The sequence below is a fragment of the Pipistrellus hanaki genome, assembly GCF_964339955.1.
Source record: "Pipistrellus hanaki genome assembly, chromosome: 20".
NCBI lineage: Eukaryota > Metazoa > Chordata > Mammalia > Chiroptera > Vespertilionidae > Pipistrellus > Pipistrellus hanaki.
In genome coordinates, this window is record NC_140522.1 from 4507598 (window position 1) to 4531861 (window position 24264).

At 61.4% G+C, this 24264-nt stretch overlaps 1 protein-coding gene across 3 annotated transcripts in view; it reads right to left on the bottom strand.

Annotated features, from left to right (window-relative positions):
* The window catches only part of CAPN2 (calpain 2), a 39870-nt gene extending 15969 nt beyond the window's left edge, over positions 1-23901 (bottom strand). For 2 of the 3 annotated variants that reach the window (XM_084868883.1, XM_084868882.1), the window contains exons 1-8: positions 23433-23751; positions 18071-18140; positions 8157-8275; positions 6899-7032; positions 4779-4947; positions 3939-4022; positions 2893-2978; positions 1202-1276 (exon numbers count right to left, since the gene is read on the bottom strand). In XM_084868883.1, the coding sequence (XP_084725009.1) occupies positions 1202-1276; positions 2893-2978; positions 3939-4022; positions 4779-4947; positions 6899-7032; positions 8157-8275; positions 18071-18140; positions 23433-23669 (974 nt within the window). In that variant the 5' untranslated portion in view covers positions 23670-23751. Of the gene's footprint in view, positions 1-1201; positions 1277-2892; positions 2979-3938; positions 4023-4778; positions 4948-6898; positions 7033-8156; positions 8276-18070; positions 18141-23432 lie in introns of all 3 variants that reach the window. The other variant, XM_084868884.1, reaches the window with a different exon arrangement.
* Between the last annotated feature and the right edge of the window lie 363 nt (positions 23902-24264).

Genomic DNA, 24264 nt, shown 5'->3' on the forward strand with positions numbered 1-24264 from the left:
AGAGGGGCCGGGCGGCGGGGTTACACGGGGGCACCCCAGCACCCTGACCGGGGCCCCCGGACCCCGAGAGTGAAACGAGACGGCACCCGGGCACCCGGGCACGCGTCCGGTGAACGGCGAGTTGTCTGCAGGCGGAGGTGGCCAGCGTGGCCCAGACACACACACACACACACACACACACACACACACATATGCACACGCACACACGCTCGCAATACACACATGCACACACGCGCGCACACATACGCACACACATACACACATACATACACACATACACATACACACACGCACATACACACGCGTGCACACACGTGTAGGTCTATTGAGCTACGGGCCAGCTTCTTTTCTTTTTTTGTTATTAATCCTCACCCTAAGATACTTTTTCCCATTGATATTTACAGAGAGTGGAAGGGAGAGGGAGAGACAGAAACATGGATGTGAGAGAGACACATCGGTTGGTTGCCTCCCGCATACACATCCCGAATGGGGCCAGGGATGAAGCCTGCAACCCTGCCTGGTACGTGCCCTTGACAGGAATCGAACCCTCAACACTTCAATCTGTGGCTGATGCTCTAACAACTGAACAAAACCAGCCAGGGTTCAGGGATCAGTTTCTTCTCTTTCTTTTTTTTTTTTTTTTTTAAATATATTATTGATTTCAAAGAGTAAGGGAGAGAGATAGGAACATCAGTAAGTGATGAGAGAGAATCATTGATTGGCTGCCTCCTGCCTGCCCCCTGCTGGGGAGGATGGAGCCCACAACCTGGGCCTATAGCCCTTGGCCGGAATCGAACCTGGGACCCTTTAGTCCACAGACCGAGGCTCTGTCCACTGAGCCACACCGGTCTTGGGAAGGGACCAGTTTCTTGAGGCGATTTGAGAGGCGCCCTGTGCTCCGTGGGATCTGAGTGTGACTGCAGGGGCCACTCGGCGGCCCCCGGAATCTGCTCAGCTCCGACCCCCCTCCGAGGCGGAGAGGGACGCACTGGAGAGCTCTGAGAGCTCTGAAATCACCGGGAGGAGGGGCGGCGCTCTGTTCAGGGTCTCGTCAGGATCTAAAACCACAAACCGGGACCCCAGGCCCCGGCCCTCGCCTCGACCATCTCCCTGGCTTTCTGTGAAGACGGTGGCAGACCCCCCCCCCCGAGGGTTTTCTGTGAAGTCGCCGGGCAGACCCCCCAGGCCCCGGCCCGCTCACCAGAACTCTCCGTCCTCGTGCCGCCTGGTCAGCCGCTCCCGCACCTCGGGGTCCACGGTGTTCCAGTTCGGGCAGCTGGGAGCAGGCCCGGGGGCGTTAGAAACGGACACTGGCGGCCGGTGACTTCTCCCAAGGCTCCCCGTGGGAGGATGAGCTCCATGAGCACCTTCTAAAAGGCACCGGGGGCTGGGACGCGCCGGTTAGAAGCGGCTTAGAGGGACCACCTGCCCCGTGGGCCCCACTCGGCGTGGCCCGTGCTCTCGGGGCTCATCCCCCTCCTTCCCCCTCTTTCCCAGAGCCTCCTGGCAGCACCCGCCCAGCCCCACTGCACCCCCTTTCCCCAGAGCCTCCTGGCAGCACCCACCCAGCCTCACCTGCACCCCCAGCACCCACCCAGCCTCACCTGCACCCCCTCTTTCCCCAGAGCCTCCCGGCAGCACCCGCCCAGGCCCACTGCACCCCCTCTTTCCCCAGAGCCTTCCGGCAGCATGCACCCGCCCAGGCCCACTGCACCCCCTCTTTCCCCAGAGCCTCCTGGCAGCACCCGCCCAGGCCCACTGCACCCCCTCTTTCCCCAGAGCCTCCCGGCAGCATGCACCCGCCCAGCCCCACTGCACCCCCTCTTTCCCCAGAGCCTCCCGGCAGCACCCGCCCAGCCCCACTGCACCCCCTCTTTCCTCAGAGCCTCCCGGCAGCACCCGCCCAGCCCCACTGCACTCCCCCTTTCCCCAGAGCCTTCTGGCAGCACCCGCCCAGCCCCACTGCACCCCCTCTTTCCCCAGAGCCTCCTGGCAGCACCCACCCAGCCCCACTGCACCCCCTCTTTCCCCAGAGCCTCCCGGCAGCATGCACCCGCCCAGCCCCACTGCACCCCCCCTTTCCCCAGAGCCTCCAGGCAGCACCCGCCCAGCCCTACCTGCACCCCCTCTTTCCCCAGAGCCTCCTGGCAGCATGCACCCGTCCAGCCCCACTGCACCCCCTCTTTCCTCAGAGCCTCCCGGCAGCACCCGCCCAGCCCCACTGCACCCCCTCTTTCCCCAGAGCCTTCTGGCAGCACCCGCCCAGCCCCACTGCACCCCCTCTTTCCTCAGAGCCTCCCGGCAGCACCCGCCCAGCCCCACTGCACCCCCTCTTTCCCCAGAGCCTTCTGGCAGCACCCGCCCAGCCCCACTGCACCCCCTCTTTCCTCAGAGCCTCCTGGCAGCACCCGCCCAGCCCCACTGCACTCCCCCTTTCCCCAGAGCCTTCTGGCAGCACCCGCCCAGCCCCACTGCACCCCCTCTTTCCCCAGAGCCTCCTGGCAGCACCCACCCAGCCCCACTGCACCCCCTCTTTCCCCAGAGCCTCCTGGCAGCACCCACCCAGCCCCACTGCACCCCCCCTTTCCCCAGAGCCTCCAGGCAGCACCCGCCCAGCCCTACCTGCACCCCCTCTTTCCCCAGAGCCTCCTGGCAGCATGCACCCGTCCAGCCCCACTGCACCCCCCCTTTCCCCAGAGCCTCCTGGCAGCACCCGCCCAGCCCCACTGCACCCCCTCTTTTCCCAGAGCCTCCAGGCAGCACCCGCCCAGCCCTACCTGCACCCCCTCTTTCCCCAGAGCCTCCCGGCAGCATGCACCCGTCCAGCTGCACCCCTTCTTCCCCCAAAGCTTCTTGGCACCCCTCCTCCCCCCAGGCCCAGCTGCGCCTCACTTGTCGCTCCACTTCCCGGTCCACTCCACCTCTCCCCAGGGGTTCCGGATGCGGATGAGCTTCTCCAGGCTGCCCCGGCTCTCCACCTGCAGGGGGAGGGAGGGGAGGGTCGCGTTCAGGCCAGGCCTGGGGGTTCCCGGGCCCAAAGCCGCCTCCTTGAGCCAAGGGGGCTGAGTCCAGGTAATAAGGGAGCGAGAGAGGGGGATCCACAGAAAGGCCCCGCATACGGGAAAGGCCTGGGGCCTGGTCTGGGTTTACCAGCGGAAGGATGTTTAATAATAATAATAATAATAATAATAACAACAACAGCAGCAGCAAGGACAGCTGTGCACCGAGAGACAGCGTTCCAGGCGCAGTCTGAGCGCTCGATGCGTAGCAACCTGACGGAATCGCCACGACAGCCTTACGCTGGCTATCATTCTCTAATCTAAAGATGGGGAGACGGAGGGGCAGGGGTTCAGGGAGTCGCTCGGACCACACAGCTGGCAGAGGCAGCGCCAGGCTTGCACACGGAGGGAAAGAAAGCCCTGGAGAGAGGGCAAAACGCTGAACAGAGGGAAGTGCCCTTTCTCGTTAGCGGGACCCTCAGAGGAAGGTGATTCTAAAACCAAGTAAAATCCCAGCGCCGGGCTCCGAGCCTGCGGCCTGCAGGGGGCAGCAGAGGACAACAGGGGACAGCAAAGGGTGCAGAGGGCATCAGGGGGTAGCAAAGGGCAGCAGAGGGCAGGAGAGGGCAGCAGAGGGCAAGAGGGGGTAGCAGAGGGCAGGAGGAGGTAACAGAGGGCAGGAGGGCAGGAGGGGGCAGCAGAGGGCAGGAGGAGGTAGCAGAGGGCAGGAGGGCAGGAGGGGGCAGCAGAGGGCAGCAGGGGGGCAGCACCAGGGGACCAAGGTTCCAGAAGGGACCGGCCAGGACGCCCAGCGAGTCCTGTCTGGACGCAGGAAAACAACGGCGGGAACTCAGGTCCCCCCACCCCGGGCAGTCACCGCCAAAAGGGTGCCTGGCCTTTGGGCTCAGAGAGAACCCCCTGCAGAGCCCGCGGGCTCACCTCCTCGGCGCCGGTGACAGAGTACGCGTGGCCCTTCACCAGCTTCTGGTACGTCACGGCCTCTGAGTCCGCCATGCTGGTGATCTGCAAACACAGAGGGGGGGTCAGCCGGGGGCGCCCCTGCTTGCCCATCCCTCCCCCATCGCTCACTGGGCCTCAGTGCGGGCCCACTACCGCAGGGCCGTGGCCCTGGGACGTCCCGGAGCTGTGCTTCCAGCACCTGGGGCCTCCCTCCCGCCTCCTCTCTCAGGTGCCACAGCCCCCGGGGGAGTGGGCGCCTGCTCGGACGCCTGCATGGTGCGTGCCCAGGTTTCTGCAGGCTCGGGAGGGCGGGGGTAGGACACGCCATGGAGAGGGGTGCGGCCAGGCTGGCATGAGGGCAGGCCTCCTTCCTCGCCTTGGGGTTCGCGCCCTCAGCATGAACCCCGGGGCAGTGAGGGCTGGGCTCCAAGCACGGGCCCTGCAGATGGGGGTGGAGGTAGCGGGGGGGGGGGGGGGGGGGGAGAGGGGTCCAGCAGAGGGCAGGGGCTCAGAGGGGACCTGTGGTCTGGGTGGCGGTTCCCAGGAGGCTGAGGGTGCAAAGCGGGCTGGAGAGGGAAGGGCTGGAGCACCATCACCCCTTCAGTGGTCCCCCAGGCAGCCTGGCTGTTGCCTAGCAACCCCGGGTCCCAGGTGATGCTCGCCGAGGTGGACCGGGCTGGGCGGGAGCGGCACGTTGGGGGCAGTGGGGCTCCTGGGGCCCTGCTGGGGGCTCACCGCAGCCAGGGCAGACCAGAGTGGGGGTCAGGGCAGACCAGAGTGGGGGTGGGCTGTGAGGGCCGGGGGGCCGCGGGCACTCACGTCGATGGAGCAGCCCAGCAGGGAGCCCTTCTGCAGGGCCTTCTGGATGATGCGGAACAGGTCGGCCGGGGCCTTTCTCAGCTCGTACCACTCGGCGATGCCGCCCGTGAAGTCCTCGAAGCCCTCGGTGGTGGCGCCCCCCGACAGCGCCTCGTAGCACCCATTGATCCTGCGGGAGGGGGGGGGGGAGAAGGTGAAGGGGTGCTGGTGCCACCACCCGACGCCACGCCTCCCGGTGCCTCCCCTTCTGGGGCAGCCTGCCTGTTGCCTAGCAACCCCTGGGGGCCTTCCTTGGATGCTGGCCTTGTGCCCACCTCAGGGTGCCCCGAAGGGCGAGGTGCCGTCTCCACGGTGACCATGTCCCTGGTGCTTTGAAAGGTTTTTGTTGTCGGTTTTTTGTTCTGTTTTGTTTTGTTTTAAATATATTTTTTATTGATTTTTCACAGAGAGGAAGGGAGAAGGATAGAGAGCTAGAAACATTGATGAGAGAGAAACATCGACCAGCTGCCTCCTGCACACCCCCCACTGGGGATGTGCCCGCAACCAAGGCACATGCCCTTGACCGGAATCGAACCCGGGCCCTTTCAGTCTGCAGGCCGACGCTCTATCCACTGAGCCACACCAGTTTCGGCTGTATTTTGTTGTGTTTTTTTTTTTTAAACCTCACAGCAGCCGAGAGTTGGAAGGCCTCGGTGATTATCTGGTCCCTCCTCCCCTATCGATCCTTCCTGCTTGTGACAGGAGAGGGCGGCCTGCCGGTCAGCTGTTTGAAGTTTGTAGCTTGGAAAAATGAAAGCAATTCAATAAGGAAGAGCCTTTCCCCTAGCACAGGCACTCTGGCGTCCTGGGCTTTGCTAAGTCTGCACTTTGAGTGGCTCGGGGCCAGCTTCTCGCCACGGGGGGTGGGGGAGGTGGGGGGGGTATGTGGCTCCCGGCCCTCCTCCCTCGCAGGGGCAGTAAGAACAGAGTCCCCGGCGCCTGAGAGCCGGCCACTCTGATGGACCGCGCCCAGGCTGCACGGCCAGGAGAAGGCCATTCGGGGGGGAGGGGAGGGCTGATGTGTGTGGGGGGCTGGTGTGGGCCGTCCCATTGGCAGTGGGCAGTGAGTGTTGCACCCTGGACGCCTGGGCTCCGGGCCCCGTGGGTGAGGACACAGCTGGGAAGAGCCGGGAAACCATTCCTGATCAGAGACGCCGTGTGTTCCCGGCAAACCTCCCCACCGCTCAGACCCCTGCAGGGGGTGGCGTGGCCCACGGGCAAGAACGCTGTGCTGTGTTCGGCTGACAACAATGCACTGTGGTGCCCTGGCCGGTGTGGCTCAGTGGATAGAGCGCCGGCCTGCGGACTGAAAGGTCCAGGGTTCGATTCCGGTCAAGGGCACAAGCCTGGGTTGCAGGCACATCCCTAGTAGGGGGTGTGCAGGAGGCAGCCGATCCATGATTTTCTCTCATCATAGATGTTTCTCTCTCCCTCTTCCTTTCTCTCTGAAATCAATAAAATATATATATATATATATATTAAAAAAAAAAATGCATTGTGGCCGAAACCGGTTTGGCTCAGTGGATAGAGAGTCGGCCTGCAGACTGAAGGGTCCCAGGTTCGATCCCGGCCAAAGGCATGTACCTGGGTGGCGGGCACATCCCCCGTAGGGGGTGTGCAGGAGGCAGCCGATCGATGTTTCTCTCTCATCATCGATGTTTCCAACTCTCTATCCCTCTCCCTTCCTCTCTGTAAAACAATAAAAAAATATATATTTTTTATATATTTTATTTTATCAATAAAAATATATATATTTTAAAAAATGCACTGTGGCCTGCCAGGGCATCGCAGGCCCTCCCGAGGGCGGCACACACTGGGCACCACGCTCTGTTCCTGTGCCCGCCGTGACCCTGGCCTCGGGGTCACCGGGCAGTTGCGTAAGGAGGCCCGGCCCCGCATGCATTATGGCCTCAGAGCCAGGTTTGGGCCCGAGAAGTCCTTCAGGAGAACAGGCCTGTTCTCACCGCGGCCTGGGAACGGTTCCTGCGGTTCTCCGGATCCAGGGCAGCGCCGGGGGGAGGGGAGGGGGCAGGAGGAGAGGAGGGGGGGGCTGGCACTGCCCGGGGCCCGCGGGCACTCACTTGGCGTAGGCCTTCTCCAGCAGGGCGCTCCAGAACTCGCTGCCTTCCGCCGAGTGCACGAACAGCAGCTCCCCGTTCTTGGTGGGCAGCCTGTCGTCCACCACCACGTCCACCCACTCGCCGTACTGCCAGAACTGGGCACGGGGGGCGGGGCGGGGGCTGGAGCAGCCGGGCGGCACGGGGACCCCAGCCTCAGCTGCCTCTGCCCCAGACCCCCACCCCCACCCCGCCTTCCCCCTACAAACCCCGGCACAGCTTTCCTTCCAAACCTCCAGGGAGGCCTGCCCCCCCCCCCCCCAGCCACACCCACACCAGCACTCCGCCTGCCCTGGGCTTTTACAGACATCTCCCGGGACTGGGACCGGACCGGAGGGAGAGGGCAGGGAGCAGCTCCTTATGCGGGGGCTCAGGCCGCAAATAACAGCCTTTTTAACCCCCAAACGGCTCCCTGAGCGCCTGCCTACCTCCCTCCTGGCCTGAGCCAGGCCCATGGCCACCCTCACAGGCAGGAGCGGGCAGGAGCTGCCTGCTGTTTCTCTGTCCGCTGCCAACAGCACTGCCCACAGGTGATGCAAGCACTGGGACCCAGCTCTGGGCTGCACCAGGGGACCTGCTCCCAGCCCCTGCCCTCAGCCCCCAGCCCCAGCCTCTGCCCTCAGCCCCCAGGCCCTGCCCCAAGCCCCCAGGCCCTGCTCCCACCCCAGACCCTGCTCCCACCCAGGCCCTGCCCCCAGCCCCCAGGCCCTGCCCCCAGGCCCTGCTCCCACCCCCAGGACCTGCCCCCAGACCCTGCTCCCACCCAGGACCTGCCCCCTGCCCCAGGCCCTGCCCCCAGACCCCAGCTCCCAGCCCCCAGGCCCTGCTCCCACCCCCAGACCCTACTCCCACCCAGGCCCTGCCCCCAGCCCCCAGGCCCTGCTCCCAACCCCCAGCTCCCAATTCCCAGCCCCTGCCCTCAGCCCCCAGGCCCCGCACCCAGCCCCAGCCCCTGCCCCCACCTCAAGGCTCTGCCCCCAGCCCCAGAACCTGCCCTAAGGCCCAGCCCCAGCCCCCAGGCCCTGCCGCCACCCAGGCCCTGCCCCCAGGCCCTGCCCTCAGCCCCCAGGACCTGCTCCCACCCAGGCCCTGCCCCCAGGCCCTGCTCCCACCCCAGGCCCTGCTCCCACCCCCAGGCCCTGCCCCCACCCCAGGCTCGGTGGGGAGAAGCTAGGACCCGCCGCTGAGTTAGTTGCCTACGTTAGTTCCCTCAGCTCGTTACCTGGAAGTGGAAGATCCCGGCGTAGTTTTCCTGGAAGCTCTGGTCCAAGGGGACGACCCGAGCCAGGACTTCCTCGTTCAAGGTGAGGGAGGCGATGGCGGCCAGCAGCCAGCAGTCACCTGCGGGCACAGCGGGCTCAGAGGGCTGTGGGCGGGCGGGCGGGCGGGGACGGTGAGCATCGGCCGCCTCTGCACCGGACGCCCCGGCCCAGTGCGGCTGTCAGGAGGGGGCCGGGGGCTCGGGGGCGAGGCCGAGGACAGTGTTCTGCGGGGACAGTGACTGGTGGTGACGGCGGGAGAATTCCGTTCGGAGACCCAGAAGCGTGTGGCTGAAGGCGGTGTCCTCCCCTGCCTGGGCCCGGGGTGAGGAACCATGGGGGGCAGGGGGCAGGGGCATCCGAGAACACCGGGGCCAAAGGTGAGTTTGGGCGAGAGGAAGAGGCGTGAGGAGTGGGAAGTGGTTGAAGGCTAGGCTGTACCTCTTCTGGCGATCATTTGCCCACTTAAAAAATGGCCCAGCCCTGGCCGGTGTGGCTCAGTGGATAGAGCGTCGGCCTGCGGACTGAAGGGTCCCAGGTTCGATTCCGGTCAAGGGCATGTACCTTGGTTGCGGGCACATCCCCAGTGAGGGGATCGATGTTTCTCTCTCATCGATGTTTCTAACTCTCTATTCCTCTCCCTTCCTCTCTGTAAAAAATCAATAAAATATATCTTAAAAAAGAAAAAAGTGGCCCAGGCCCTCGGCTAGAGTCAACATCGTAAAAATGCCACTTCCTCTTAAGTCAGCCTCTAAATGTAATGCAATCCCGATAAAAATGGCAAGAGGATTTTTTTTTAATTTAAATTTGGAACTCAGCTGATCCTAACGTTTATAAATAGGAGAAAACAAAACATAAAGCATTGCCAGAAAAATTCTCAAAGGCAAGGGCGTCTGCCTGTCAGATACTCAGAACATGCAAAGCCGGAGGGATTAAAACAGGACACAGGTGAGCGGCCCAGACCAGAGGCCGACTAACAGCTCCCCACGCAGGAATGAGGAAAGACAGATGATTCACACACAGAACTGGGACAGCTGGGTAGGCACTTCGGGGGAGGGGGGGGGGGGAAATCAAGTTATAGCTCATTGTGTACCAGGGCTAAATTCTAACTGGGATCATATTTACCATATTTTCTGGGATCCTATTTTCCGGCGTATAAGACGACTTTTGAAACTAAAAAAAGTCAACCGAAAATCGGGGGCAAAAGACCAAAATTGCACAAAAATTACCTGCAGATCTTGACGGCAAAGTAAGTCTTTTCTTTGAAGTGGGGGGTAGTCTTATACAGTAAATATAGGCCTAAACCTATGTTTTCACTGTAAAACTAGGGGGTCCTCTTATAGCCGGAAAATACGGTATCTACACACTTTTGACATCATCTACCGTAAATATATATTTTATTTTATTTATTTATTTTTAAAAATATATTCTATTGATTTTTTCACAGAGAGGAAGGGAGAGGGATAGAGAGTTAGAAACATCGATGAGAGAGAAACATCCATCAGCTGCCTCCTGCACACCCCCTACTGGGGATGTGCCCGCAACCAAGGTACATGCCCATGACTGGAATCGAACCTGGGACCTTCCAGTCTGCAGGCCGACGCTCTATCCACTGAGCCACACCGGGTTCGGCCCTCTCAGTCCCCTTTGCCCGGTGTGTCCCTCCAGCCAGCCCCTCGGGGTCACCCCGCCTGCACCCCCTGGCCCCCCCTGGGGCCACGGGCCTTGCTCTCCCCCGTCCAGGAGCCTCTCGGCGGGCACTGAACTGCGGGAAAACACGTCGAGCATTTCGGAGTGTCTCCAGGTGCGACCCCCTTTCTCTCTCATCTCATTGGGGAGAAAACCGAGACTCCAGGAGGTGCCACACAGGCCATTTTTGGCTGCCGGGTCCCTAGAGTGTGTGCTCCTGATGCCTGGGGAGGGGAGTGGTGGGTGGGGTGGGAATGGGGGGGAGAGGGACGAGCCACAGAAGGGCTGTGGCCTGCCCAGGGCCCAAGGCGCCTGTCTCACCATTGAGAAGGGAAGAGGCGGGTCCATAATGAGTCAACACAGAGGATGACAACGGATGAGTTGTCCACACAAAGGAACGGATCTCAACTCGGGGTGCAACCCTCTCCCAGCCCCAGGCCTGAGGGAACCTCGCTGGGGACTGCAGACAGCCCCCCCCCCTTCACTTCCCTCCCCCCAGGGCCGGGCCAGGGAGCCGGAGAGCCGGCCCCCTGGGGAGAGGCTGGCTCTGAGGTCTCCTCCGGGGCTGTGCCCCTCCCTGAGGCCAAGCAGGGGGGCCTCGGGGGCCGGCCAATCCCCAGTCTCTCCTGCTGCCTGGGCCTGGAGCTTTTGCGCTGGGCCCAAGGCAGAGAGTGCTTGTGCATTAACTTGTCATTTGTCCGGCTGCCCTGGCCCACCCTGGCCACCTGAGGAGACCACTGAGGCCATTTTGCTCCTGTGCCCGAGGGCCAGCCCCTCCAAATCCACACCTCCCTCCATCCGTCCGCAGAGCCAAGTAGCCACAGCACCACGATGGACACCTCTCTGGAGAGCCACATTGTTTAATATGTTTTATTGATTTTTTACAGAGAGGTAGGGAGAGGGATAGAGAGCTAGAAACGTCGACGAGAGAGAAACACCAACCAGCTGCCTCCTGCACACCGCCCACCGGGGTTGTGCCCGCAACCAACATACATGCCCTTGACCGGAATCGAACCTGGGACCTTTCCGTCCACAGACTCGACGCTCTATCCACTGAGCCACACCGGTTTCGGCGGAGAGCCACATTTTTTTTTTTAAACGTAAACGTCTTCTAACGCCACGTCTTCAACACAGACTTGCCCAGGCCGTGGTCTTTTGTGGAAGAGCCACCCTCCAGGGGCCCGAGAGCCGCGTGTGGCTCTCCAGCCGCCGTTTGCCGACCATGGGGCTCGGGGCCTTGTTCCTTGCGGGCCATGGGGCAGCTGGATCCGTAACCTCCGGGCCAGATAGCGGTGCTGCTTCTGGCTCAGCGGGGCCTTCCTGAGACCCTGGGGTCTGCAGACCTGACACTCTGCCTGCAGGGCCCGCAGACCCCCAGGGAGGGAGGCCGGGGGGGGCCCCGAGAGCCTCAGCTTCAGGAGGCGGGGGCCAGAAGTCCTGCGGAGCCGGGGCCACCCCTGGACGCTCCAGAGGAAGTGCCCACCCCGCCCGGAGCCCAGGCCTGGTGAGTCACAGGGGCTGTCCCTTCCTTGGTTGAGTCACGCCTGGCAGCGGCCCAGGAGCGGGGACCCCGAGCCGGAACCCGCCCCCCCCCCCATCATGACACATTTACACCAGCGGCTGAGGAGGGAGGGGGTGCCCCTCACATCCCATCCCGGTGGCATGGCCGCTGCTCACAGATGCCAACCACGGGCCCCCTTTCCCTGCCGCCCCCAAGGCCAGAGAGGGAAGGCGGGAGGGGGATGGAGGGGTAACTTCAGGGGCTGTGAGCTGGGGGCACCCTCAGGCAGCTGCCTGCCCGTCCGCAGCCGGGCCCTGGGCGAGGGGGGGGCAGCTGCAGCCATGGGCCGAGGTCCCCAGAGCCACTGCCTGAGCTCAGAGCTTTTCTTTCTTTCTTTCTTTCTTTCTTTCTTTCTTTCTTTCTTTCTTTCTTTCTTTCTTCCTTTCTTCCTTTCTTCCTTTCTTCTTTCCTTCTTTCCTTCTTTCTTTCTTTCTTCCCTTCTTTCCTTCCTTCTTTCCTTCTTTCTTTCTTTCCTTCTTCCTTCCTTTATTCCTTCCTTCCTCCTTCCTTCCTTTTCTTTTTTTCTTTTAAAATATATTTTTATTGATTTTTTACAGAGAGGAAGGGAGAGGGATAGAGAGTTAGAAACATCGATGAGAGAGAATCATAGATCAGTTAGTTGCCTCTTGCACACCCCCTTACTGGGGATGTGCCCACACCCAAGGTCCATGCCCTTGACCGGAATCGAACCTGGGACCTTTCAGTCCGCAGGCCGACGCTCTATCCACTGAGCCACACCGGTTTCGGCTGAGGCCAGAGCTTTAAGCTGCAGGGACTCCAGCGGACGGCACCTGCCTGCCAGGCAGTCCAACCCACGCCCTCCCTCCCCCGCCACTCCGGTCCGGGCCTCGCAGACCCCAAGGAGACGAGGGTGACCCTGGCCTGGGGTCCTTAGGGTTTGAGATTCACCCCTGCCCTGTTTAGGTCCTAAACAGTGGTCAGCAAAGCGCGGCTCGCGAGCCACAGGCGGCTCTTTGGCCCCTTGAAGGTGGCTCTTCCACAAAACGCCACGGCCTGGGCGAGTCTGTGTTGAAGAAGTGGCGTTCGAAGAAGTTTACGTTTAAAAAAGCCGGCTCTCCAAAGACATGTCAGTCGTTGTGCTGTTGATATTTGGCTCCGTGGACTCATGAGTTTGCCGACCACTGGGCTGGGAGACTGTCTAGATGCAGCAGGAAGGCGGGCAGGGCAGCAGCCACAGGGGAGGGAATCTGAGAGAGAACTCTTACAGCCGGAGAGAGGCCAGAGGAAGTGGTGACTCATGGAGGCGGCATCTGCTCCAGTGGGAGGGGCCCCTGGGGGAGGCTCCGGAGTGGGGGGGGGGGGCTGGGTGAGGGGTGGATGGGCGGGGAGGAAACTGCTTTTAAGAGAGAAGAATGCATTTACTGTCTCCATCACACCAGCCAACACTGTTCTAGTCCTTTTTAAAAGATATATCCTTATTGATTTCAGAGAGGAAGGGAGAGGAAGAGAAAGACAGAAACAGCAATGATGAGAGAGAATCTCTGATCGGCTGCCTCCTGCACACCTCCTACTGGGGATCGAGCCCATAACCTGGGCATATGGCATGTCCGGGAATTGAACCGTGACCTCCTGGTTCACAGGTCGATGCTCAACCACTGAGCCACACCGGCCAGCCTGGTCCTTTTTTATTTATTTTTATTTTATTTTATTTTTTAAAATATATTTTATTGATTTTACACAGAGAGGAATTGAGAGGGACAGAGAGTTAGAGACATCGATGGGAGAGAAACATCGACCAGCTGCCTCTTGCACACCCCCCACTGGGGATGTGCCCGCAACCAAGGTACATGCCCCTGACCGGAATCGAACCCGGGACCTTTCAGTCCGCAGGCTGACGCTCTATCCACTGAGCCAAACTGGTCCCGGCCAGCCTGGTCCTTTTTTAAAAAAACAAAACAAAATCAAAACTACACGTACTATTTTTTTTTTTTTTTTTAAAGAGCCCTGCAACTCCATTGGAGGGGCATCCTGCAAAAACCCCTGGCCAGCCCTCCTCCGAAATGTCCAGGTCACCAAAGACCAGAGTCCAGACACGGCCCCAGCCCAGAGGAGCCTGAGGCGGCAGGAGCAGCAGGTGGACGGGACCGCGGGACGGAGACAGGACACTGGGCAAAACCAAGGACATCTCAGCCATCCGGGCACGTGCACCCTCCCATCATGCACTTCAGCTAACGGTCGCGCAGCCCCGTTGGTCGGTTAACGTAAGTCAGGAACGCACCACGCTGATGCGAGAGGGTAAGAGAGAGGGGGCATGGGGTGGGGCGGCTGGAGTCTCCCATATGACGGGCTCCCCTTTTCTGTGCCTTTAAAACTGTTCTCTAACAGCAGGTGAGCGTGTCCTCCCGCTAACACCAAGGTTGGGGGGTGGGGTGGTGGATCCCCGGCCAGGGCACATACAAGAAATCAACCCATGAATGATGCATCAGTAGTCTGCAGATTTTAACAAGATACCTATTAGGAAAGGAATTTAAAAAAAAAAATGATCATTAAAAATCATTTAAAAATGACTTTAGCCGAAACCGGTTTGGCTCCGTGGATAGAGCATCGGCCTGCGGACAGGAGGGTCCCAGGTTCGATTCCGGTCAAGGGCATGTACCTTGGTTGCGGGCACATCGCCAGTAGGGGGGGGCGGGGTGTGCAGGAGGCAGCTGGTCGATGTTTCTCTCTCATCGATGTTTCTAGCTCTCTGTCCCTCTCCCTTCCTCTCTGTAAAAAAAATCAATAAAATATATATTTTTTAAAATGACTTTTAAACCAGTGCTTCTCAACCTTCCTAATGCTGCGGCCCTTTCATACAGGTCCTCCTGTGGTGGTGACCCCCGACCATAAGATAATTTTCGTTGCTATTTCAAGACTGTCCTGTTGCTACTGTTAACGCATTGTCATGTAAATATCTGTGTTTTCCGATGGTCTTAGGCTCTACAGCGGCTCCTATCGGGACCCACAGGTTGAGAACCACTAGCAGGGTCGCCTGAGACCATTGGAACACACAGATATTCACATTACGATTCACAACAGTAGCAGAATGACAGTTATTAAAGGGTCTCGGCATTGAAAAGGTTGAGGACCAGTGCTTTAAACCTTTCCAAATTCAGTGCTTAACCCCGAAGCGTGTGCCTCTGCTCCCTTCCCATTCGCCTCCTCGTATATTTCTTTGTCTCTCACCCCCCCATCCCCCTCCAGAGGTGCCCAGGACCCCGCGCTTCCATCTCCTGTGGGTGGGAGCGGGAGTGGAGGTGTGTGTGTTATCTCAGCTGGGAATGTGTCTGGCATCTCAGGAATCTGAGAGGCTGAGCTCCCACAGCCGGCCCAGCCCTCCGCCCTGGTCACGGGTCTTCTTGAAAGCATTCCTTCTCTGCTCCCTCCCCCCTCTCCCCCAGGGTGCCCACCCCGTGATTCACAGCCGCCCTCCCTCTCCCAGGCTCCTCCGTGGAATCTCACTCCGGGTTAAACACACAGGCCCGGCGTCAGGCCGTCTGCATCACATCCCTGGCGCCCGCCTCGGCGGTGCCAGGACCCTAAGCGAGTGACTCCGGGGCCTCAGTGTTCTCACCTGTGAAATGGGCACACAGCTGACCCTCCAACAGCTCGGGGGTTAGGGACACTGGCCCCTGCACCATTGCAAAATCTGCGTATAAATAACTTTGACTCCTTCCCCCAAAACGTAGCTAACTGATAACACAACACAGTAACAGTCTAGTAACTCCTATTTTGTCTGTGATGTGCCTTATGTACTGGATTCTTACCATCCAGTAAGCTGGAGAAAATAAGATGTTACTAAAAAAAAAAAAGTCAGAAGGAAGAGAAGATACGTGTATAGTCCTGGGCCTATTCATGGAAAACAGTATCTGTGCGTACGTGTAAACCGGTGTTGTGCGAGGGTCAGCTGTCATCAGGCCACCACCTTAGCGTCCTGTTCCCACAGCGTGGTGTCTGGCGCACAGTAGGCCCTCAGTAAACATCAGCTCTTATTCCTCCGACTATCAGAGCCTCTCGGCGGGCGCCGAAAGGAGGTGCCATTCGAGACGGCCAGGGTTGTTACTGACATCCCTGTCCCTGCACCCCGAGTCCCTGTCCCTGCACCCTGAGTCACCGTCCCTATCCCTGCACCCCCGCCACCGTCCCTATCCCTGCACCTCACGTCCCTGTCCCTCGTAGCAGCGCAGGGGCGGGGAACCTCCGGCCCGGGGGCCAGGCAGGGCCCACGGAACCCTTCGGTCCGGCCCGCCAAGGCATCCGGGCCGAGTTAATGGAATGTCGTCTGGCCAAACACAGCGGGCTCCTGTGTGAGCTGACTGTGCTGTGTGGCCCGACAGGGCAGAGAAGGTTCCCCACCCCTGGCCTCCGGTGAGCAGCCAGCGGGAGGCGGTGGCAGGAAGCAAGGTTTCTGTTTATCAGAGTAAACAGGACGGATGACGAGCCAGAACCATGGAGGGCGGAGTCTAGGATAAGGTGACCAGCCGTCCAGCCAAAATCTGGACGTCTGGTCACCTTAGTCTATGAGAATCTTTTATTTTTATTTAATTAATTTATTTATTTTTTTATTTTTTTTTTGCAGAGAGGAAGGGAAAGAGGTAGAGAGTTAGAAACATCGATGAGAAAGAGACATCGATCAGCTGCCTCCTGCACGCCCCCTAACGGGGATATGCCCTCAACCAAAGTACATGCCCTTGACCGGAATTGAACCTGGGACCTTTCAGTCTGCAGGCTGACGCTCTATCCCACATGTGTCAAACACAAGGCCCGCGGGCCAAATCCAGCCCGCCAGGCCTTGCAATGTGGCCCGCACCGCGCTGTCATCACTGCACTCCGCTGTCAGTTTATGACATTGTCAGTTTATGACTGTTCAGTAAACCATTCGGCCCGCAATTTAGGCTGGATTTTAGATTTTGGCCCCTTCTCTGATTGAGTTCGACACCCCTACTCTATCCACTGAGCCACACCGGTTTCGGCGAGGAAGCAAGGTTTCTGTTTATCAGAGTAAACAGGATGGATGCTCGGCGACCAGGGGCCTGGGTTTATGATGAGTCAGAACAATGGAGGGCGGAGTCTATGAGGGTCTTACAGACTGGTCCCCCGGGGAGCTCCCTACAGAGGCGCAGACCTCCGGCCCCACCCCAGCGGGCTCTGCACCCCGCGAGCAGTCCGAGCTGCGCCTGGGGTGCGGCCTCGGACCCGGGAGTCCCACCGAGAGGAGCGGAGCGTTCGGCCCCTGGCTGCGGCGGGTGCTGCATCACTCTGTTGTGATGCCAGGGCGACTGACTCATCTGGCAAACACCGAGAACCCGGCTACCTTCACTTCCTCCTGCGGGGAGCAGCCACCAGGGTTTCCCCTTCCTGCACCCCAGCCCCCGTCCCTGTCCCTGCACCCCAGCCCCCGTCCCTGTCCCTGCACCCCAGCCACCGTCCCTGTCCCTCCACCCCGAGTCCCTGTCCCTGCACCCCAGCCCCCATCCCTGTCCCTGCACCCCAGCCCCCGTCCCTGTCCCTGCACCCCAGCCCCCGTCCCTGTCCCTGCACCCCGAGTCCCTGTCCCTGCACCCCAGCCCCCGTCCCTGTCCCTGCACCCCAGTCACCGTCCCTGTCCCTGCACCCCAGCCCCCGTCCCTGTCCCTGCACCCCAGCCCCCGTCCCTGTCCCTGCACCCCAGCCCCCGTCCCTGTCCCTGCACCCCAGCCTCCATCCCTGTCCCTGCACCCAAAGTCACCATCCCTGTCCCTGCACCCAAAGTCACCATCCCTGTCCCTGCACCCAAAGTCACCGTCCCTGTCCCTGCACCCCAGCCTCCATCCCTGTCCCTGCACCCAAAGTCACCATCCCTGTCCCTGCACCCAAAGTCACCGTCCCTGTCCCTGCACCCCAGCCCCCATCCCTGTCCCTGCACCCCAGCCACCGTCCCTGTCCCTGCACCCCAGCCCCCATCCCTGTCCCTGCACCCCAGCCCCCGTCCCTGTCCCTGCACCCCAGCCTCCATCCCTGTCCCTGCACCCAAAGTCACCATCCCTGTCCCTGCACCCAAAGTCACCATCCCTGTCCCTGCACCCCAGCCTCCATCCCTGTCCCTGCACCCAAAGTCACCATCCCTGTCCCTGCACCCAAAGTCACCGTCCCTGTCCCTGCACCCCAGCCCCCATCCCTGTCCCTGCACCCCAGCCACCGTCCCTGTCCCTGCACCCCAGCCCCCATCCCTGTCCCTGCACCCCAGCCACCGTCCCTGTCCCTCCACCCCGAGTCCCTGTCCCTGCACCCCAGCCCCCGTCCCTGTCCCTGCACCCAAAGTCACCGTCCCTGTCCCTGCACCCCGAGGCGCTGAGGGCTCAGAGCCTGACTGTTCCATGGGCCAAGGGTAGGACTAGCCCCAGGGGGTGCAGAGACCACGGGGGGAGGGCAAGAAGCCCCCGTCATCCTGTGTGACCTCCACACCCAGCCCGGTGCAGGGGACACAGGGGGCCTGAACACGAGGCCCTCACGGGGCACGAAATCCGGGAAGCTCCTGGAGATGGGAGTGGGCCAGCTGCTTGGGAAGGGAGAGAAGCCCAAGACCAGCCTTCCCCACCCCCGGACGTGCAGACGAGACCCCAAGGCCGCTCGGGGGCCGCCACTTACCCAGGGCTCCTTGGCAGATGTCTGTGCGCGTGGCTCCGCCCACAATAAACTGGGGGTCATCGCAGATCTCCTGGGGCGAGACCCACAAAGTGCCGTCAGCCCACCGGGCCCTCGGTTCCCAGGGGGCGCATTGCACCCCTTCCCCCCGCATCCCTCCACCCCGTGGCTGCAGCCGGACTGCCATGGGGCCCTCTCCTGACCCCGGTGGGTGGCGGGAGACACCTGGGCTGGGAAGGGGAGCCACTGCCCAGCCCTCCAAACCGCCGAGGGCCCCCCAGCACCCTCCTCTGCAGGCCGGGGGGGCCCGCGGGAATGTGTCTGGCCTTCTGGACCCGTCCGTGGGGCCGTGGTGCTGGGAGCAGCCCGGTATTACAAACCGGCTGTGTGTCAGCCCTGGGCGTGCGGGGTGCTGTACCCCCGAGGCCCTGTCCCTGGGGAGGACACAGGTGGGGAGGTAGGCAGCGTGTCTAAGGTGACCTTGTCTAGGCTCGAAGGTGACACTGCTCACCCGTCACAGGTGCATGGGCTGGAGGTGACCTTACTCCTGGCTCTCCTGCTGCCGCTAATAGATTAGCATTTAAAAAAAGAAATATTTTACTGATTTTTTCACAGAGAGGAAGGGATAGGCTGCTAGAGAGCTAGAAACATCGATGAGAGAGAAACATCGGCCAGCTGCCTCCTGCACATACACCCCCCACTGGGGATGTACCTGCAACCAAGGTCCATGCCCTTGACCGGAATTGAACCCGGGACCCTTGAGTCTGCAGGCCAATGCTCTATCCACTGAGCCACACCGGTTTTGGTGGATTAGCATTTTTTTAAAACAAGTCCCAGTGTTCTTTTATATATATATATAATTGAGATTTTAGAGAGGAAGGGAGAGGGATAGAGAGCTAGAAACATCGACGAGAGAAAAACATCGATCAGCTGCCTCCTGCACACACCCTATTGGGGATGTGTCCACAACCAAGGTACATGTCCTTGACTGGAATCAAACCTGGGACCCTTCAGTCTGCAGGCTGAGGCTCTATCCACTGAGCCACACTGGTCAGGGCTGGATGAGCATTTTTATTTTATTATTATTATTATTATTTTTTAAAAATATATTTTATTGATTTTTTACAGAGAGGAAGGGAGAGGGATAGAGAGCTAGAAACATCGATGAGAGAAAAACATCGACCAGCTGACTCCTGCACACCCCCTATTGGGGATGTGCCCACAACCAAGGTACATGCCCTTGACCGGAATCGAACCTGGGACCCTCCAGTCCGCAGGCCGAGGCTCTATCCACTGAGCCACCCCGGTCAGGGCTGGGTGAGCATTTTTAGCCACAGACCCCTAAGGCTGTGAAAGCCTCAGGGTGGCCCCCCGAGTCGCCCAGGAGAAGCCACCGTGGGCCAGGCAGCCCTCTGGGTGCTTCCTGATTCTGCAGGGCCGCACCCAAAGCCACAGAGGAACTGGGGGGGGGGGGGGGGGGAGAGGAGGCAGCATTGATCTGGGCTTCTAGGCCCGCCCACCCCGGGGCCACCTGCTCGGGGCTCCACCCCGCACCCTCGGGGAGCCCCTCTCTGGCGAGCAGAGTGTTTCCTGGGCGAGGCCCAGAGCCGGCCCGTCCACCCCAGAGCCACAGCCCAGCCCGGCATGTCCCCCTCGGGCCTCTGCACTGTCCCTTCCCTGCTCAGGGCGTCTGTCCGGCAGAGGACGGGACAGTGGGGAGGCGAGGCCAGCTCTGCCCCAGGCCTGCCAGCCGGGCACTTAGGCGGCGGACAGAGGGACCGGGAGCCCGGGCACCGGATGGATCATCCTGCAAACGCCAGGCTCTGACGCCAGGAGGATTTTTCCATGAAGTCTCTGTAACGTGCCTGCATCGCTGGCGGCCTCTCAAGGGAGGCAGAGTTCAGAGACGTTTCATCAGACCGAAAGCCGTGCACCCGGCACGGAGGGCGTGCGGTGAAACACGGGGGCGTCACCGTCCGGGGAGAGGGGCCGGGGGCGTGGGCTTGGGCCTCAGACGCCCTGGGTTTGAGTCTGGGCTCTGCCACTTCTCATATGGGTTCTATGACCCTGCAAGGCACTTCTCCTCTCTCAGCCTCAGTTTCCTCACCTGCCAAATGGGCACGGTGGTGACAGGCGTACCTGCCACGTAGGGTTGCACTGAGGGTTAAATGAGGTAACTGGGTAGACGTGCCCTGGTAAACACTCTATAAACGTTATTATGATTATTGCACAACATTGGGGTGTGTGGGTGTGGGGGGGCGGTCCCTCAGCCCGGCCTGTACCCTCTCACGGTCCGGGACCCCTTGGGGGATGTCCAGCTGCTGGCGTGGGGAGCTGACCACCAGGGGACAGCACCTGCGTCGAGCATCTGCCCCCTGGTGGTCAGGACGTGTCACAGCGACCGGTCTTTCCGCTGTTGTGTCCATTTGCATATTAGCCTTTTATGATGTAGGGTTATTATGACTATGATTACTGAAGATGTTGGTGGCAATCACTGATCTTGGAGGATGGCCATGCAGGTTTGAGGCTGAGCTCCAGGCCAGTTTGCTCATCTAAAACAACAGCCCCTGGAGCCCAGCCCCCACTCTCCTTCCCACTTCGAACGGAGGAGACCCCTCCTTGGTTCCCGGCTCTCACTCTGGCGCCCCCTAGTCTGCCCGATGGAAGTCTGTCCCACCGCACTGCTCTAAGTCACCAATGATCGCTGAGGCCCCAGTCCAGTGGACACCGTCTGTTTCCCGGCCTGACCCGGCCCCGGCAGGACAGAGGCAGAGGGGCCGCTGTGGGCTGCGGGCTGCGGGCTGCAAACGCCCACAGGCCGGGCACAGCCCTGGCTCCCCCCCGGACACCTGCGTGAGCAAACACCTAACCTTTCCGCGTCTCCCCCGCTCCTGCGGTCCCGGCTGGGTGTAGCCAGTTTCTCTTGCTTATGTTAACCTGCCCTCCCATTCATGCCGCCGGTAAACAAGGACAGGACAGGCCGCCAAGAACCGGAATCCTTGGGCCCAGAATCCTCCCCCAAAACCTCGGGGTCCCTCCGAGCCCCTCAGCCTACTCCCCAGGGTCTCCATCCTCCGCTCCGGCCGGCCTAGGGGACAGCTCGCTTCCTGACCCAGCTTCCGTGGCTTTCCCTCAGACTCCCGCTGGCATCCCTCCTTTCCCATCCTCTCCTCCCCTTTTCCCTCTCCGCCCGCTGGATGGGGACACACCAGCCACACTGCCCTGGGTCTTACCAACGGCCCCAGATCTGTCTCCCCGTCTCCCTTCCCTGGCCCCCCTGAGCCTACACGGGCTGTGAGGAGGCAGGGCACGCAGGTGGCATACAGAGTTACCAATCCTTCAGACGCCGTCTGCCCTGTGCCCGGTGTATGGTGCTTCCCGGGCAAAGGGGAGAATACAGAAGTGGGTGTGCACATTCCCTTTGCAAACTGTCCAGTGCTGTCCCCATGCACGGCGAATAGTCTCCCGCGTGTCATGTTCACAACCATGACGTCACTGGAGGCTTGTTTACATCCCTGCGTTCATTCGTTCATTCATTCATTCATTCATGCATGCACTCAGCCACAGAGCGTCGCTGCCTTTTTGTGCTCAGGGGCATCCCACGCCTTTAAGACAGGGCCTGGCATTGAACAGGTTCTCAGTAGATAGAGCCGAAGGGGTGAACGAACGAATGAATGAATGGATGAATGGATGGGTGGATGCATTCATTCCGTGGGAGGGAAGGGACCCTGCTCGGCCCTGGCAGAGGACATACGGATGGCTGTAACGCGTGGTCCCTGCAGGTCAGAGAAAGTGCGAATAGAGGCGATTATATTCATAAACATCGTCGGTAAAAAAGCCAGGAAGGAAGTGAGCAGGGTTTGTGATACAGAATGAGATGCTGGGGAGAGGGCTGTGAAGCAGGGTCAGGGGAGATGGTTTTGGGGGGAGGGGGAGACATATGAGGACATGAGGATGCAAGGGAGCGAGGGACTCCAGAGCACCGGGGAGGAGGGTCCCCGGGAGGCGGGGAGATGGGAGGGAGCGTGAGGGCACCAATATATCCCCGTGCCCAGCATCGCCGCTCCGTGGTCGGCAAACTCATCCGTCCACAGAGCCCAACATCCACAGCACCACGACTGGCATTCCTTCGGAGAGCCACACTGTTTAAACGCAAACTTCTTCTAACGCCACGTCTTCCACATAGACTCGCCCAGGCCGTGGTGTTTTGTGGGAGAGCCACCCTCCAGGGGCCAAAGAGCCGCATGTGGCTCGTGAGCCGCAGTGGTTTGCCGACCACGGTCTCAGGTGAAGACATGGAGGCGAAGAGGCTGTGTCTCAGGCCGGGTCACTGAGCAGGTGACGGAGGAGTGAGCTCAGGGGCTCAGGTCCGGCCTGGGGCAGTTCCTATGCCCTGGCTGCCCCGGGCCCTCCGGCAGGATCTGGGGTCCCAGAGAAGCTGAGGGGGCTGGAGGGGGTGGGTGGGGCTCCGAGGAGAGGGTGCTCAGTCTCCTAAGGGGGACGCAGAGGTTGGGTTTGCAGGAAGCTGAGCTGGGGCTGAGCCAGCAGGAGTCAGTCCGCGGGGGAAGCCATGGAAGCTATAGTAGATCAGGGGTCGAGCTGTCCCCTAGGCCAACCGGAGCAGAGGACGGGGACCCTGGGGAGCAAGCTGAGGGGCTCGGATAGGCTCCGAGGGACCCCGAGGTTTTTGGGGAGGATTCTGGGCCCGAGGATCCCGGCTCTTGGCGGCCTGTCCTGTCCTTGTTTACCACCCCCGGCATGAATGGCAGGGCAGGTTAACAAACAAGAAACTGGCTAGACCCAACCGGGACTGCATGAGGCAGCCCTTAGTCACAGAGGATTCGGGGGGGGGGGGGGGGGGGGGGGGGGGGGGGGAGCAGGTGGGGCTCACGCCCTCCCTGGACAGCACAGGGCCGGCCACAGACTGACTCTCCTGGGGGCAGAAGTTCTCTCCCACCTGCTCTCCTCCTCTGGACCCTCCCCCCAACCCCTCCCCCAATGCTCTGCCCCTTGGGGTCCCATCAAAGTTGTTCCAGGTCCCCTCTGCCACCCCAGTTTTTTGTGTGGAGTCCCTGGGGGCTCCTAGGGGGACTCTGAGAGCGGTGTCCGGCCAGACGGGGGAGGTGGGGGGCCGCCGGCGGTGGGGGGGGGTGGTGGTGGTGTCCGGCGCCTGCACCGAATAACGGGCGGGGGGGCCGGGCCCGCGGGCCTTGGGATGCGCGCGATCAGATCGATCAGATGGATCAGATCGTGGCTCTGGGGCTCGCTCTGCGCCCCAGCCGGGCCCTGGGGCCCCCTCCAACCCCCGATCCCACCCCCCAGACCCCCGCCCCGCCCCGCCCCGCCCCGCCCGGCGCCTGCCTACCGGGGGCCGCTTCCACACGATGCCCTGCGTCTTGGCGGAGCGCGGGCCCAGCTCCTGGAAGCCCAGCGCGCCGGGGCAGGCGGGGAAGGCCGGGTCCTGGAACAGCTGCCCGGCCTCCAGGCACTCGGCCCGCAGCGCCTCGTAGTCCTGGTTCAGGAACTTGACGGCCCGCTCGTGCGAGCCCAGCCCCGCGGCCGCCTCCCGGTCCCGGGCCAGCCTGGCCGCCACGCCCGCCATGGGTCCGCCGGGCGCGATCGGAGGGGCGATCGGGGGTCCCGGTGGGTGTTCCGGGGTGTCCCGGTCGCTGGGTGTCCCGGTGGGTATCCTGGGGGTGTCCCGGTCGGTGGGTGTCCCGGCGGGTGTCCCGATCGGGGGTGCGCACGGCTGGGGCGCGGCCGGGCCGGGACTGGGGCAGCGGGACTGCGGCTGCCGGCGGCGATGATTCACCGGGAGGCGGAGGCGCTCCGCCCGCTGCGCCCGCTGCGCCCGCGGGGAGTGGCCTGGCCGCCGGGGGGCAGCTCGGGGCCTGCGGGGCCGGTGCTGCCCCCAGCGGACGCCCGGGGAAGCGCAGCTGCTGGACCCCGGGGCTCCGGGCGGAAAGGGTCGGGACTCGGGTGGGGACCACACCCAGGCCCGCCCGGGAAGGGGTGACTCCGCAGGAAGCACCCCTGTGAGTCAGTGCATCGGGGAGGGAGGCCCTGGCTGCCGTCTGTTGGGCCCCAACTTTCTAATATATTCTTTTTATTTTTTTAAACTTTTAAAAAGGGAACTTTAAAAAAAATATATATATTATATATTTTATTGATTTTTTTACAGAGAGGAAGAGGGATAG